Source organism: Jaculus jaculus, chromosome 15, assembly GCF_020740685.1.
Source record: "Jaculus jaculus isolate mJacJac1 chromosome 15, mJacJac1.mat.Y.cur, whole genome shotgun sequence".
In the NCBI taxonomy this organism is placed as follows: domain Eukaryota; kingdom Metazoa; phylum Chordata; class Mammalia; order Rodentia; family Dipodidae; genus Jaculus; species Jaculus jaculus.
In genome coordinates, this window is record NC_059116.1 from 3,190,217 (window position 1) to 3,205,827 (window position 15,611).

Sequence of the window (15,611 nt, forward strand, 5' to 3'; positions counted from 1 at the left end):
ATTCTGGAGTTCAGTTAGCAGACCCACACTGGTATTCAATTCTTAACTTTGATAACTGTCCCATACGAGGCAGGGTGAATGGCATTTGGGGACCCTACAGTCTCTTAATCACTTTTCTGTATATACAAAGATTCTTTCTAAATAAGTTTACTAAGTCATTCAAGAGGTCATTCTAGATCAATGTTCTTTCTCAGCAGCCCCATCAGCTTCCTCCTTGCCTCATCTTGTGAGTTCATGCCATTTTCCATTGCCACATGGGCCCCTGGAAGCTCTGGGGGAAGGAAAGGGAAGTGAGGCTGAGGGTGAGAGCAGCAAGGGAGTTCCTGGAGTGTTCTGGAAATGCTCACTTGCCCGCTCAAGAGCTTCCTCTGGCACCTCAGGTCTCAACATACACAAGAGAGCGGCACAGTAAGTATTTACATGACATCAGACAGGAGGACATGATCCTGTCCAGAGGAGAGACACTTGTCTCCAGAGCCACCTGCCACCAAGGCCGCCACTGAGCACCGATGACCACCAGGCAACAGAACAGAGCAGTGGCCAGAGTGGCTTCCATAGAGACCAGCTCCACGGGTCATGCCTCTCAAGCCTTCCTACCTGGATAGCAGCTTTTCAGGACCCAGCGACAGCTCAGCCGATGGAACCTGGTACGCACTCCTAGCCTTTTCCTCTATCACTCAGCACGTGGGCAGGACCGCTCCTGTTTCCCACCATGCACTGGTCGGGACCCAGATGGTACCACCTCTTACAACCTGATAAACTAAGAAACAAGCTGGGTCACCAGCTGATAGGCTGGTCATTCACTGACCACACTGTGGTCCCTGCCTTAGCAAATTAGAAACCTCCTTGGCCTTCTGGAATGAAATCGGTCACTCTCGAGTCTCGGGGCAGAAGAACCAGGACTGGGGCACTGGCCTGCATGAAGATGGACGTAAAATTGAACCCATGGAAACATCAGGCTGAGCTCCTTCTACAGGGCTGGCCAGAGAGGCTTCTGTTAGCTGACCCGCTTACTAGAAGTTCTCCAATCTGAATGTTATTTTAAACAGGGTGATTAATGACAGGTCTACCTTTAATATTATAACAAGTTAATTGCAGCAGGTGAAGGCTGGCTTTTAGAATTCCCTCTTGCTCTAGGTTCAGGACATCAAGGGGCCAGGTCCATGTGACACATTTAGAAAGTGAAAACACCCAATCTTCAACTAGCGGAAAATGTTCTTACTTACAGACATGGGCAGTGAGTGAGCAGAAAAGAGAATGACCACCTCGCTCCTCGTCTCCGGTGGAAAATGGTCCAGCTCGTTCAGAATATGGTCCGCAAAGCACTGCCAGGGCCCCAAGGAAGCAGACATGGGGGGAGGAGGATGGAAAGAGATGAAACGTTTCAGATCTGAGAGCTGCACCAAACACCTCAGAGCAGCCTCAAAATCTGCAACTAAATCTGGAACTATCTTCCCCCCACCCCTTAGCTGCAAACAGTACAGACATCATCAGAATGGATCCTAGCAGCTACATGGGCCTCAGGGATTTGATGGAAAACTTCGGGAGCTCTCTAATGGCCTGGTGTGGATGAAGGCCGTGGACCCACTCGCCCTTGGGAGCGCAGGGCGCACTTCCAGGAGGAAAGGAGGCGCCTTGGGAAGGAGACTGTTTCATGACCTCTCGTTTGTTTTCTGCGTTCACAGGAAGACAGCTTACAGGGTCTTTCTAATCTTCCTTCCTTTGGCTTTCAGGCATATCACATTAAGATACATTAGCCAGAAATAGGAGAGAAGTGAGAAAATGCTCTTCTATTTTTATGACACCTTTCTCTTGAGCCCAGGACCTGAACAGAGGTGATCTTCCCCACAGCCTTCACAATGACGGACAACAAGCGGGACAACCCCACTAGAAACGCAGAGCAGAAAGATGTGGTCGTGGGGACCATGTAGCCAGGACCCGCCCTGTCTAAACCTCTGGCTACCAGACCTCCCCCACCCAGCTGGCCCTTCCCAACTCCTGTGGCTGCTGCTGAAATGCTGGATCTGGAGTGACTTTCTGTATCTCATGCTTGAGTCATTCTTCCTCACTGACTTTATAAGAACAGTGATGGGTCAACCAGCAAACCAGGAACAGGAAAGGAAACTACATGGAAGTCGAGTCTCCATGTTAAATTTACTAATGTGGGATGGTGTGCTGTCGTTATCTAAGAGAACAGCCCAATCTCTAAAATATACTCTTGAGTATTCATGCTAGAGGGTGGTGGTATGTATCTGCTCTCAAGTGGTTCAGGAAGAAATATATACACAGACACGCACACAACACAGCAGACAGATAACAGAGCAAGTGGGACAAATGTTCCTCTGTAAATGTGGGCACACAGTAGAAAAGAGTTCCTCATGCTGTCCTTAATCTTGTAACTATTTTGCATGCTTAAAATTATCTCCAAGGGCTGGGTAGACTGCTACGTGGTTAAAAGTGCTAGCTTGCAAAGTCTGGCAGACTGGCTTCAACTCCCCAGTATCCTGATAAAGCCAGGCCCAAGTCACACATGCATCTGGAGTTTGTTTGCAGAAGCAGGCCCTGGGGCACACCCATTTTTCGCTTTCTCTCTTTCAAATAATATTAAAAATAAAACAAAATGACATTTTGGAAACAAAATGAGTATCTAGAGTACCATCAATGGCAAGTGGAAATGTGGACAAACACAATATTTTAAGTTTTAAAATATATGTTGATTTTTTTCGAGGTAGGATCTCACTTTAGCCCAGGCTGATCTGGCACTCATTCTGTCATCTCAGGCTGGCCTTGAACTCACAACGATCCTCATACCTCTGCTTCCCAAGTGCTAGGATTAAAGGCATGCACCACCATGCCCTGCTAAACTGTATTTTTAGTTGGGGTTTTAGCTCTGATTCTCCACTTCCAAGAAATTTCTTGTTTTACACTTTTGTGTTACTGTTTGTTGACCCCTGCCCCGTTTCCACTTGCTTTCCTTTCCTTTGCAACTTGCAAAACTGCAAAACCCGATGCCTTATAGCCACCAAGCCTCTGGGCAGGCAGAAGTGCTACTTAATCACCTCGAGCCTTCGGCAGCCCCTTCCGTGCGCAGAGGAAACCGGAGCCTTCCATCTCACCATCCAGGAGGCAGATAAATGCCTCAGAAATTCCCTTTCATTTTACCAACAGAGACTTCCTCAGTTAAGAGACCTTTCCATCTTTCTGCTTCCCCTTTTCAAAGGGCTGAATTTTAATGCAAATCTAATTACTCTCTGGATCAGCACGGGCAGATGCTGTGCAGATCCCGGGCTCCCGAGCCACATGTCCGCGGGGCGGGCGGCCCAGCCTTAGGCTCCCTCCTCCCTAGCCGCAATTGCAGGCGGAGGCGGGCTTTGGCAGCTCTGCCTGGACCTAGGAGCAGCGGAGTCCAGAGACATGCATCCCCAAGGGTGTGTGTGGGGGGAGGGGTGTGTTTCTGCTCAATTTTTATTCTGAACTGGAGTTCAATCCCTAGTTAACCCTTCGCACACCTAGAGGGCAATGCTCAGGGAGAACCGGGATGGTTTTAACGACGTCTAGCACCACCTAGTGGTAAACGTTTTAAGGGCCACTAATCTTTTTTAAGTTAATTTATTTGCATAGGTCAGAGAACGTTCAAAGAATAATACTAATAAAAACTATATGAAATACAAATCATATTTCTCCCACCTAAAATAGCTCAAAAGCAGAAACTTCTGACTGCAAAACCTGTTTCCTCAACTCATAGCAATACTACCGCCTGCATACTCTCATAAAGGCAGAAAGTCAAATAACACCAACTGAAGCTGTTGGCTTAGAACTAGTATTTTAGTGAGATCTAAAACTGGACACCCAATAACATAATATAAATATTATAAACATAACATAAATATTATAAAATTAAGCTACAGAAGAAACGTGAAACTTCTTGTACTTTACAAAACGTTTCCACTGAGCTGTTAAATTTATTTTCATGTCTCAGGATCTTGCTATATTACCTTTTGAGGTTTTTTCAGTCTTTTTTATTTTTTTAAGCTGGGTGCATTAGGACCTTCAGCTGTTGTAAATGAACTCCAGACGTGTGCACCACCATGTACAGCTGGCTTACATGGGTCCTGGGGAACTGAACCTGGGTCCTTTGGCTTCACAGGCAAACGCCTTAACTGCTAAGCTATATCTCCAACCCTAAGAAATCTTTTTGATCTTTTAAAGGATTTAGGAACTACAGAACTTGAGTGACTTGTCAGCCATTCCATCTGTGAGGGTAATCAGCTGAAACATGTGCATAGGAACACTCACTTCAGGTCACAGGGAAACACAGACCTCAGAACCTCAGGCCACAATAAACGGTGCCAAGAGCATCATTTGAAGAAAGAAAAAAGGAGTACATCCATTTTAACCTCTACATGTATTTTCAAGTTTCATAAGCCAAAAACCTAAACCTGTGTTTCAATTCCCAGCACATAATTTAAGCAAGAGAACATGGGGCAGGGAAGTCAACCTCCAGGGGCACAGCCAGGGCCGCTTACCTGGATGAGGAGGGGGTGGGTGGGCCACCTGTCAATTGTGCTCCACTTCATGGTGGGCTTCCGCCCTGCTTTGTTATAGTATCTGGAAATGGCGTTTAAGCTGCTGCCTGGAACACAGAGGGGCCCTTAGCAGACATATGCTGATCAGGATGAAAATAAACCAGACTAGTAAAAGCAATCATTGTAAGTTCAAAGCAAGCAACAGCCTCTGCACAAAGACCCCATCTAATTACAATCTTTTCTCTTTTTTTTTTTTTGTAAAATTTTTTTTAAATTTTTTTTTGTTCATTTTTAATTTATTTATTTGAGAGTGACAGACACAGAGAGAAAGACAGATAGAGGGAGAGAGAGAATGGGCGCGTCAGGGCTTCCAGCCTCTGCAAACGAACTCCAGATGCGTGCGCCCCCTTGTGCATCTGGCTAACATGGGACCTGGGGAACCGAGCCTTGAACTGGGGTCCTTAGGCTTCACAGGCAAGCGCTTAACCGCTAAGCCATCTCTCCAGCCCTAATTACAATCTTTTCAATACTCTAAAATGCATATAGATTCAACTCCTCTGCAAATGCAGATCACTAAAACATTATCAATTTCAACAGACCTTCAAAGACTACTGAAGCCATTTCCACCAAGGTGTGATGACTACAGTATGAAACAGAAGCAGGGACCAAGTCCCACAACTGAGAACATAAAAATAAAAAAAAAAATCCCATGATGAGGGAAATTAGCCTTTGGGGAGAAGGAAAAGAAACAGGGAATAAGCCATCACCCAGCATACTGAGACGGGTGCTGCTTTAGTCTAGCAGGGTTGTCTGGGGTCTTTTTCTTTACAGCTGTTTTTTTAATTATTATTTTACAAGTTGTAATGTAAGTATATATGTGGCTCTTCACTGAGGATATTTTGGGCATTTTCACTTAATATTATAAGCTTTTCTTTCACCTCTCTTCCCCCCTTTTCCTCTCCCTCTCTTTTCTTCTTCTTCCCCTATTTTTTGTTTTTTGTTTTGTTTTTGGAGGTAGGGTCTTGCTCTAGACCAGGCTGACCTGGAATTAGTCTCAAGCTGGCCTTGAACTCATTGCAATTCTGATCCTCCTACCTCAGCCTCCTGAGTGCTGGAATTAAAAGTATGTTCCACCACACCTGGTTCTCTTCCCTCCCTCCCTCCCTCCTTTTTCCTCTCTTTCCCCCTCTCTCCCTCCCCCCTTCCTTTCTTTGGGCAGGGTCTCATGTATTCCAGGCTGGCCTCAAACTCCTGTGCCTTGAATTTCTGAGCCTCCTGCCTCCCGCTCCCAAGTGCTGGGATTATGGGTGTGTACCACCATGCTGGTTTACGCAGTGCCTGGGATGGATCCCAAGCACTCTACCAAGTGAGCCCTCCTCAACCCCCCAATTATCTACCCCTATAAATGTCATCATGATGAAGCATTCCACTTTTATTAACTTCTACACAATTTTCATCATTCCCTAGAATAACTAGACCCCAAGTCTTAACAGGTATTCTAATAAACCTGACCCTTCTTTGAATTTTTTTAAAAAAATTTAATTATTTATTTGAGAGATAAGAAGAGGTGGGGGTGGGGAGAGGATGGGCATGCTAGGACCTCCAGCTGTTGCAAACAAATTCCACCTTGAGCATCTGGCTTACATGGGTCTTGGGGAATTGAACCTAGGTCCTTTGGCTTTGCTAAGCCATCCTCCAGCCCCTGACATTTCTTTTTTTCTTTATTATTATTATTTTTTTGTTTGGTTTTTTGAGGTAGGGTCTCACTGTAGCCCAGGCTGACCTGGGATTCATTATGGAGTCTCAGGGTGGCCTTGAATTCACAGCAATCCTCCTATCTCTGCCTCCCGAGTGCTGGGATTAAAGGTGTGTGCCACTACGCCTGGCTGACATTTCTTTCTTTAAAAAACATTTTCATTTATTTATTTTCAAATAGAGAGAGAGAAAAAGAACATGAATGTAAATAGGCACACCAGGGCCTCCTGCCACTGCAAAGTCCAGATACATGCGCCGCTTTGTGCATGTGGTTTTACATGGGTACCAGGGAGTTGAACTTGGGCTGTATGTATTCGCAAGTAAGCCCTTTTAACTGCTGGGCCATCTCTCCAGCCCCCCACACTGACATTTCTAAGTAAAAGGTGAAAATGGAGAATTTGAAGCCTACACAAGATCAAACAGTACTAACCCAAAGCAGGTTTTCCTGGCCTAGGGCAGCTGGCACTGGGGCCAAACGCTCACTAATCCTACCGGTCTCACACCTGGTGTTGCCATATCGGAGAAGCCCGAGTGTGAGAGCTACTGCTGAGGGGCTGGACGTACCTGTCAGCAGCTGAAGGACTCCAAAGACAGAACTGTCTAGGGGGACCCGACGGATAGTAAGAGGGAAGGGCAGTTTAGAGTAAAACAGAGCGCATGGTTAGGACAACCTGACTACATGATCCATATGCATGTGGATTCATACATATGTTTTGAAAAATTATTCTGAATCACACAGACTGCACAAGCTAACTGGCCCATCCCACTTTGTAAACCAGCTGCCCGCTTGCTCGCTCACTGCTCCCCTTGGCTATGAACACCAGAAAAAGTAAAATCTCAGTTTAACACTGTTACTTTGGGGAGCAATCCCAACTTCAGTGCCCAGGAAACAAACTCCTCTCCTTTCACTTATGCTGGTGTTGGAGTGATCTTTTCAAGAAGTCCCGCTACAGTACCACAGGGCAACAGGCCTATGTGCCTCCCCTCATCAATCTACCGGCTTCCCCACCACAGGAACTACTCGGCAAGTTTCCAATCTAAACATGTAGTCATATTTTTAACCAAATGTGCTCAGGCCAAGACTCAACATTCAGAAAATAGATGGGCTCCATTTTGATGGACAGAATAGAATGAAATAAGAAAATCCAAATTGAATCCATGTAAGATTCAAAACTAAGCTCTGTAGAAATCAAAATGGCCACCTCCATATTCACAATGAAGACCTCATTTTACAAGTGGTCACCCCATATTCACAATGAAGACCTCATTTATAAGTGGTCATCCCATATTCACAATGAAGGCCTCATTTACAAGTGGTCACCCCATATTCACAATGAAGACCTCATTTTACAAGTGGTCACCCCATATTCACAATGAAGACCTCATTTACAAGTGGCTGCCATTTTCAGGAGTACAAAAGGGTTTCTAGAAGCTAACTAGCCCCTTGTGCCTCTGAAAAACAACCAATAAACTACCGGAAGAAGAGATAAAGAGGAGAGCTAACTGAGAAGGCTGCCTTGAGAAACACCATTGCTCCCAACACCATCTGCCAACCAGCACCTGCCTGGCACACCATGGACACTGCAGTGGCCTCAAAGGATAAACGTGCTTCCCACAGGATCCACAGCTCGGAGGTAAAGCTGATCAGTCCTCCCTCATGAGATGCACAGAGAAACACCAGTGTGCCCCGAGATCTGGTCATACCATAAGGGCCAGTGTGTAATGATACCTACTGATCTCTCCCGTGTAAATAACAATCTTCACTTACTTCTCAGAGCATCTACAAGCTAGGGTGCATGCATCTGTGGGTAACAGTAGCTTTACCTACAATTCAGCATATACTGAGACTGCCGACCCGATTGTCCAGCATCACTTGTGTAAAAACAACAAGGAATAAAATAGTCCTAAACCAAGAACACTGAGAGACACCTGCAAGCCAGGTTTAAGTTAACCAACCCCCACAACCAAGCTGAGCTTTAAGTTAACCAGCAACTAATCTATTACTAACCAGTAACTAAATGAAACACACAGACACAAAACAATGAATATTCCCATGTAATTTGTCATCACCATTACTACCTTAACAAGAATCTAGGGTAGACATAAAAATAAAGTCATAAGCCAGGTGTGGTAGCGTACGCCTTTAATCCCAGCACTTGGGAGGCAGAGGTAGGAGGATCACTGTGAGTTTGAGGCCACCTTGAGATTACATAGTACATTCCAGGTCAGCCTGAGCTAGAAACCCTACCTCGAAAAATCAAAAAGAAAAAATAAAAATAAAATAAAGTCATGATACAAACCTATGAAGTGGCATGAGGTTCATTACTGATCCATTTCCTAGCTGCATTAAACCACGGACCGGGTACAGCCACCACCTTCTACCCACCATATGTAATCCTCAGATAAGTGGCCAATAATTCAAGAAACAGACCAACCATGAGATTGAAAACGGACTGACCTGACTCTCAAGTTTAAAGCCGATAGGCTAGATTTGCCATTCAAATTGCAAATGACTGATCCTCCCTTCTGCAACTCAAGACTTCCTGGGTAACTCGGAGCGGGGTCCTTACCTGTGGTAGAGCAGCTGTACTGCGGATACTGGGTGAACGCAATAGCCCTGTCCAGCCCATCTCTCTCCATCTCTTCAATTGCTTCCTCCGTTAAAGGATGGACGTACCGGAATCCAATATAGTATTTGTGAGGTGCTATTAGGAAGCATGAATGGGGAAAGTAGATGGTGTTAATCTTGGCATAGATTCCCTGGTGCCACAGACATGATGTAGCTTCTGTTGTTAGCCTAATTTTCTAGGATGCTGATGCTAGGGTAAGTCTTTGGATCTTACACCATCTTAAGCAGGCACGGGACAGTCAGAAGTTATCTTCTGGGATTAATACTCTTACCCACATACATTCACATAACACAGGGCTCTAAAACTCGAGAGTCTGGTTTTTCTTCTTTTAAAAAGTTTATTGACAATTTCCATTCATGTAAACACTATAACATGACCATAACCCTCTTCCACCACCCTTCCTTGAAGGTCCTGTTCTTAAATCTCCATTCTCAGCTGGCAAAAAGCTCGCAAGAGAAAGTATGAAAAATCGACACTTGTTCTTTAAGTAAAGCTGTTTGCTGGGCATGTAGGTGCTGGCGGGCAATGCAATACTATGCAAGCAGAGGCCAGAAGTTCACGAATTCAGAACAGCCTCGCTTATATATCAAGTTCAAAGTAGAGCTACATAGTGAGATTCTGTCACAAATACACACACACACACACACACACACACACACACACACACACACGCCCCCTGCTGGGCATGGCAGGCGTGACACTAGTGCCAGCACCCAGGAGGCGCAGGTGGGGGCATCAAGAGTTTAGACTAGCCTGGGCCATCTCGCAAATTCAAGGTCACAATGGGCTACATATATATAATGAGACTCTCCGAACAAGCAGTAACAACAGAACTAGGCCTAAGCATGTAGCTCAGCGGTAGCACTTCCTAGCAAGCCCCTCTTGGTTCAATCCCCAGTACCAGTTAACAAACAAGGAGTGGGGAGCTGAGGTGGGGAAACGACTGTCAGTTAAGAGAGCTTGCCACGTAAGCATGATGGTCTGAAAGGGCCTGAGCTCAATCCCCAGTGCCCACGTAAAGAGCTAGGCATGGCCGTGCATGCCTGAAACCCCAGTCCTGTCAGGGGCAGAGACTGGGCATTGCTGGGACTCTCAGGTCATCTGGTCTGACAGAAGAAAACAGTCCAGCGAGCGACTCTGAGAATGTACAATCCTAACATTTTCCTTCAGCCTCCACCGGCAGGTATGGGGGGTGTGTACACCTGCACATGCATGTGTACACACACCCACCCCACCACACCATACTACCATGCCCCCGGCAGACATGAGAAACAAAACAACACATGCCGGGCGTGGTGGAGCACACCTTTAATCCCAGCACTGGGAGGCAGAGGTAGGAGGATCGTCATGAGTTCAAGGCCACCCTGAGACTACAGAATTAATTCCAGGTCAGCATGGACCAGAATGAGACCCTGTGAGACCAAATATAACCATTTTTTTTTTAAAAGGCCCAGGCCTGACTTAGATAGAGAACTAGCTAGCCAATGTGCTGAGCTTTTACTTCTGTAAACTTTGCTTGCTTAATTGCTGCCTTTCCCCCTAAGGTTTCTGAGGAATCCCCACTTCAAGGACATTGCAGAAACGCTCCACTGCGGGGGGGGGGGGGGGGGGGAGAGGTAGTTCCTGGAGCGCCCCTAGCTCCTGCCCCCAACTTTGCCCGCTGAAACCCCAAGCCAATCAGAACTGTTTAAATCAACCAATCATGTATCTATCCCCTGCTTCTTTGTTTGAATTCCTATATGAACCCCTTCCCCCAAAAGAAAGGGGCTCTCTCCCTCACTACCGCTGTGCCGGACTGTGGGGACGGAGCCCAGGCCTAGGCTTGCAATAAAGAAACCTGTTGCTTTTGCATTCGAGTATCTCGGCTTCTGTGGTGGTTCTCTGGGTGACTCCTGAGTGACCGGGGGACTTGGCTCCTGGTCAGGGGTCATGGCACAACAACCCTACCTCTAAAACAAAAAACAAAACAAAACAAAACAAAGCAACACAAATGTACACTGCACACTTAGCATTTTTTCCTCACATAAGCTCCATTATTTTTAGGTAAGGAAATTGCGATGCTGAAACTGAACTGACCTGCTCAAGCCACACCTTGAAAAGGGGTCACAGTGGAAATGTGACCCAGATACCCGGCCCCAATGCCCATTATCCTTCCATAGCCCCACACCTTTCCTAACGGTTCCCTCAGACTTCAGGCCACATACTTCATTAAATGAATGCAAAAACCTTGTGGATCATGTCAAAGTTCTTGGGAAACATCTAAAGTAATGCTTGAGTTGGGGCAGCAAGTGAGAGTTAAAGTAGTTGCTAAAGGTCCTCTCTGGCGGTTCTTTCTTCTTTATGCCACAGTTCAAAGACACCCAACCACAGAGTGTGTCTGGAACTTAGGGCTGAAGCTGAAACTCTCCTAAAGTTACCTGTCTTGCTTCCTTGCCACCTCAAAAATGACAGGCCATTAGACTCATGGATGACACAGAGAATAAACTATACTCATGTCAAGATACTATGTCCCCAGATGATGTAGCTCTCTCCAGCATCGTCAGTGCTGCAAAGAAGAATGAGACTCTTCTGGCTAAAGAGAAGTTTGTCCTTGGCGTGGACAGGTCTACACATGCCCCATGTCCCTCGTAATGTAGCCCAGGAACTAGAGTCAAAGGACATGCTACGAGGGGCAGCGGCAGGAAGTCAGGAGAAGCAGCCTGCCCTTGAGAAGGACGATCTAAGGATTCTGTTGAGACTGGAAAATAAGGAAGGAACAGGCAGAAACAGAATCTACTGTCTGCCCCTTTTAAGCCACAAATTTTAGGTAGTCATGCATAAGATGGTGAAATTACAATTAAAACAGACCAGAGGAGAGGAACCATAAAAAAAAAACCCAAAGGACTGACTGTCCAGTGCCGATGTGCTCCTTGTTAAAGATCCAACTGTCACAGAGACACCAGGACCACTTTAAACAATCTCGGCGCCCATCTAAAGTTTACCAGCTCACTGGAAACCACTTTCTACTCTGTTTAGCGATACCATCAGGTGAACAGAGTTTATTCTGGAAACTGAAGGTCAACCAGCACCCCACCATGTCTTTTCACCTGTGTAGTATTTTAAAGTTACAGGCTAAATACTGAGCTTCGGAGCTCCTCCACAGTATAGATGAAATGTTCGGGAGCTCCCCCCCCACACTAGTGGGCTGAGGACTGCTCCTGTAGATAAAGGCAGGGTGGGGACATTACACTGGAAAGAGCTGATAACAAACATGCACTTTAGAAAAAATGGCCATGTCCTCTCTAACTTGACTTCTCCCCGAAGAAACAACTGTATTTTCAAAGGGACCTTGGCCTGGTATGGGGACTTTCTTGCTATAGCTCACTGTCCCTAGTGGCAGAGGGAGGGGAATAGCCTCTCTGACACTAATCAGCACATCTGGTGGGCACTACATCTGTCCATTCCCTGGCTTTCTCATCGGCCCAGACACTGGAGAAAAACCCAACAAGACAGAAAGACCAGATTTTTAAACAGTGAGCCTCAATCCGGCAAGGGTAAGGGTCCGCTGTGTGACACAATTTAAACAGTGAGCCTCAGTCCGGCAAGGGTAAGGGTCCTCTGTGTGACACAATTTAAACAGCGAGCCTCAATCCGGCAAGGGTAAGGGTCCGCTGTGTGACACAATTTAAACAGCGAGCCTCAGTCCGGCAAGGGTAAGGGTCCGCTGTGTGACACAATTTAAACAGCGAGCCTCAGTCCGGCAAGGGTAAGGGTCCGCTGTGTGACACAATTTAAACAGGAAGCCTCAGTCCGGCAAGGGTAAGGGTCCGCTGTGTGACACAATTTAAACAGGAAGCCTCAGTCCGGCAAGGGTAAGGGTCCGCTGTGTGACACAATTTAAACAGGAAGCCTCAGTCCGGCAAGGGTAAGGGTCCGCTGTGTGACACAATTTAAACAGGAAGCCTCAGTCCGGCAAGGGTAAGGGTCCGCTGTGTGACACAATTTAAACAGGAAGCCTCAGTCCGGCAAGGGTAAGGGTCCGCTGTGTGACACAATTTAAACAGGAAGCCTCAGTCCGGCAAGGGTAAGGGTCCACTGTGTGACACAATTTAAACAGTGAGCCTCAGTCCGGCAAGGGTAAGGGTCCGCTGTGTGACACAAGTACATGGCAGAAAGGGTTGGAGTGCGCATCATGACACTTTGTACTTCTTTCTCTGACACAACCCTGAGTGAGAAAGGCTCACTGCTGGTGAACCTTTGCCCTGCACCACGCGCTGTACAGATGCCTTTCAGGATTGTGTTATTCAACCCTAGGAGCAGATTCCATTATCCCTGCTTTGGGAGTTGAGGGTGAGGAAATGGCTCACAAGTCATACAGCCATGGAAGTGTTAATGAACAAGGCCCAAGGCCATTCCACAGCAGCCTGTTGAATGCTGTGTGGGGCTGTGGTTCAGAGATAAGCTGCCTGAAGGTAATGTAAGTCAAACTTTTGCCTGAAGTTACTAAGCAAAAATGATTACATGGTGTCACCTATCCCATAGGAGAAAGCCAAAATTTACCCTGCTGGCCTCACAGGTCTCAAGTATTTGCTAAAGGGTTGTCACTAGGACCAGCAACCCCAGAATAGCTTCCAATATCCAGAGAAACCAAAGGTGGTCTCTAGGCCATGTGCGTGCCCAAATTAAAGAGGCCAGGCAAGCGGCTCTATAAGTGAGTGGCCTGGCTTCCTCATGGTTCATCCTGTGAGCCTCATCTGACCCACACTCAGTGTGCACACAGATCCTGTGGTTGTATTGATGGATGACAGGCAGACATGGGAATAAATCAAGGAAGAATGGGTAAATAAGCAATTAAATGGATGAGACTTCAGCAAAGGAAGAAAGAAAATTGTCTGCCACATTAGCAGTGAGTGACTGGACAGGAAAATCCCTTAACTTATTCCCAAAGTTGTCAATGACTAATGCATACTTGGAGATAATCCTCTTAAGGACACAGTGCTTAATTAGTGAATTTTAAAAAGAATTTATTTCTTTACCTTCTAGCTATTGGAGAGAGAGGCAGGTAGAAAGCGAAAGAGAGAGGGAGAATATGGGCACACTAGGGCCTCTAGCCACTATAAATGAACTCCAGTTGTATGCACTACCTTGTGCATCTGGCTTATGTGGGACCTGGGGAATCAAACGTTGGTCCTTTGGCTTTGCTGGCAAGCGCCTAAATCATTAAGCCATCCCTCCAGCCCCCTGAATTTTTTTCAGCCACTTTCACAACAATAGTAAGAAGTGGGTATTATTAATTTTTTTGTTTTTTTGGTTTCTTTGAGGCAGTGTCTCACTTTAGCCCAGGCTGACCTGGAACTCACTCTGTGGCGTCAGGCTGGCCTTGAGCTCAGTGATCCTCCTACCTCTGCCTCCTGAGTGCTGTGATTAAAGGTGTGCACCACCACGGCCTGGCCTGGTGTTATTATTCTTGATACTTCCCAAAGAAGAGGACGGTTGGGCCCAGATCTTACTCACATGTAACTTCCTGTCTTTGCTCTATATGACCAGACACAGAGATGACCATCACATAGACAGTGAAGAGGAGTCATTCCTCTGGACCCTGAGGCCGTGTCTGCTCTTACATTTGACAGCCTCCCATAGACAGTGGACAGGAAGGAGAGGGAAGACACCCTCCCGCCTCTTCCCTTTCAAGCTGACATCTCTGTTCAGGCTCTTCATGGTGCTGAACACCATTAACAGGAAGACCATGAAAAATGGCACCTTTCTCCTTCTCCTTTGCATTAAATAGAGAGTTGGGTTCATATGCAGTCTTTTCTCATGACCAGCTGTTACTACCAAGCAGGGTAGACAAAGGAACTAAGTTCTCTTTTGCTGACATCTGAAAAGACGCACTGTGGCATGTGTGGCTGAGCCTTGTAAGAAAAGCCCTTGAGCCACAGTAAAGGCACAAAGCAAACCTAATACTCAGAAGCACCATTGAACAATTTTCCAAGTGAGAGAATCTGCTAAGAGCCTAGAAAACTCGGTCCCTTTGTGCAAGGGGAAACGATGGATTCTGACAGCAGCCCAATTCTTGGAGCTCCTGCCAACAGGCTTGTCTGCTGTGAGGGCAGCGGTGGCACACTCCTGCCCTGAGTCCTGAAACCACAGGTGTTTGCAATGAGTGTGCTTCAGGGGTAACACGGGCACTTTTCCATCATTTACATTTCTCCCATGCCGTAGTTATCCTATTAGAGTCACGGTGTGTCCTGTGTTCTAGCATGTCTGGGGTGAGACTGCATGTAGCACTTGTGGTTTGCGCATATATTTAGTATTTTACTTCAGGTAAGTTCTCAGAGGGTAGTTACCAGGCATTACAGCCTCATTTAGACAACTGACAATGGGGGTGTTGCTGAGAGCTGTGCGCATCACTGAAAGTTGCTTTGTGGACAGCTAGCTAGCTCTGCTCTAAACGCTCGTCTCACCACTATACAGTGGGAGAGAAAGGGCCACAGCAGAGTGGTGAAGGTGCTTGACTGCAAAGCCCAAGGACCAGAGTTCAATTCCCCAGTATCCACATAAAGCCAGAGGCACAGGTGGAGCAAGCATCTGGAATTCATTTGTGGTGGATGAAGGCCCTGCAGCACACTTTCTCTCTTTCTCTCTCCCTCTCTTTCCTTGAAAAGGCGACAGCAGAAGCCTTGTCCACTCTCCACAATGTCTTCTCACTGCTATTTATCTT

At 46.5% G+C, this 15,611-nt stretch overlaps 1 protein-coding gene across 2 annotated transcripts in view; it reads right to left on the reverse strand.

The window, feature by feature from the left end:
* Fech (ferrochelatase) overlaps positions 1–15,611 on the reverse strand; it is a 38,018-nt gene that overhangs the window by 8,604 nt on the left and 13,803 nt on the right. For both annotated transcript variants that reach the window (XM_045135223.1, XM_045135224.1), the window contains 3 exons: positions 8,852–8,986; positions 4,527–4,633; positions 1,227–1,325 (listed from right to left, as the gene is read on the reverse strand). In XM_045135223.1, coding sequence (XP_044991158.1) covers positions 1,227–1,325; positions 4,527–4,633; positions 8,852–8,986 — 341 coding nt within the window. The remainder of the gene's footprint in view (positions 1–1,226; positions 1,326–4,526; positions 4,634–8,851; positions 8,987–15,611) is intronic.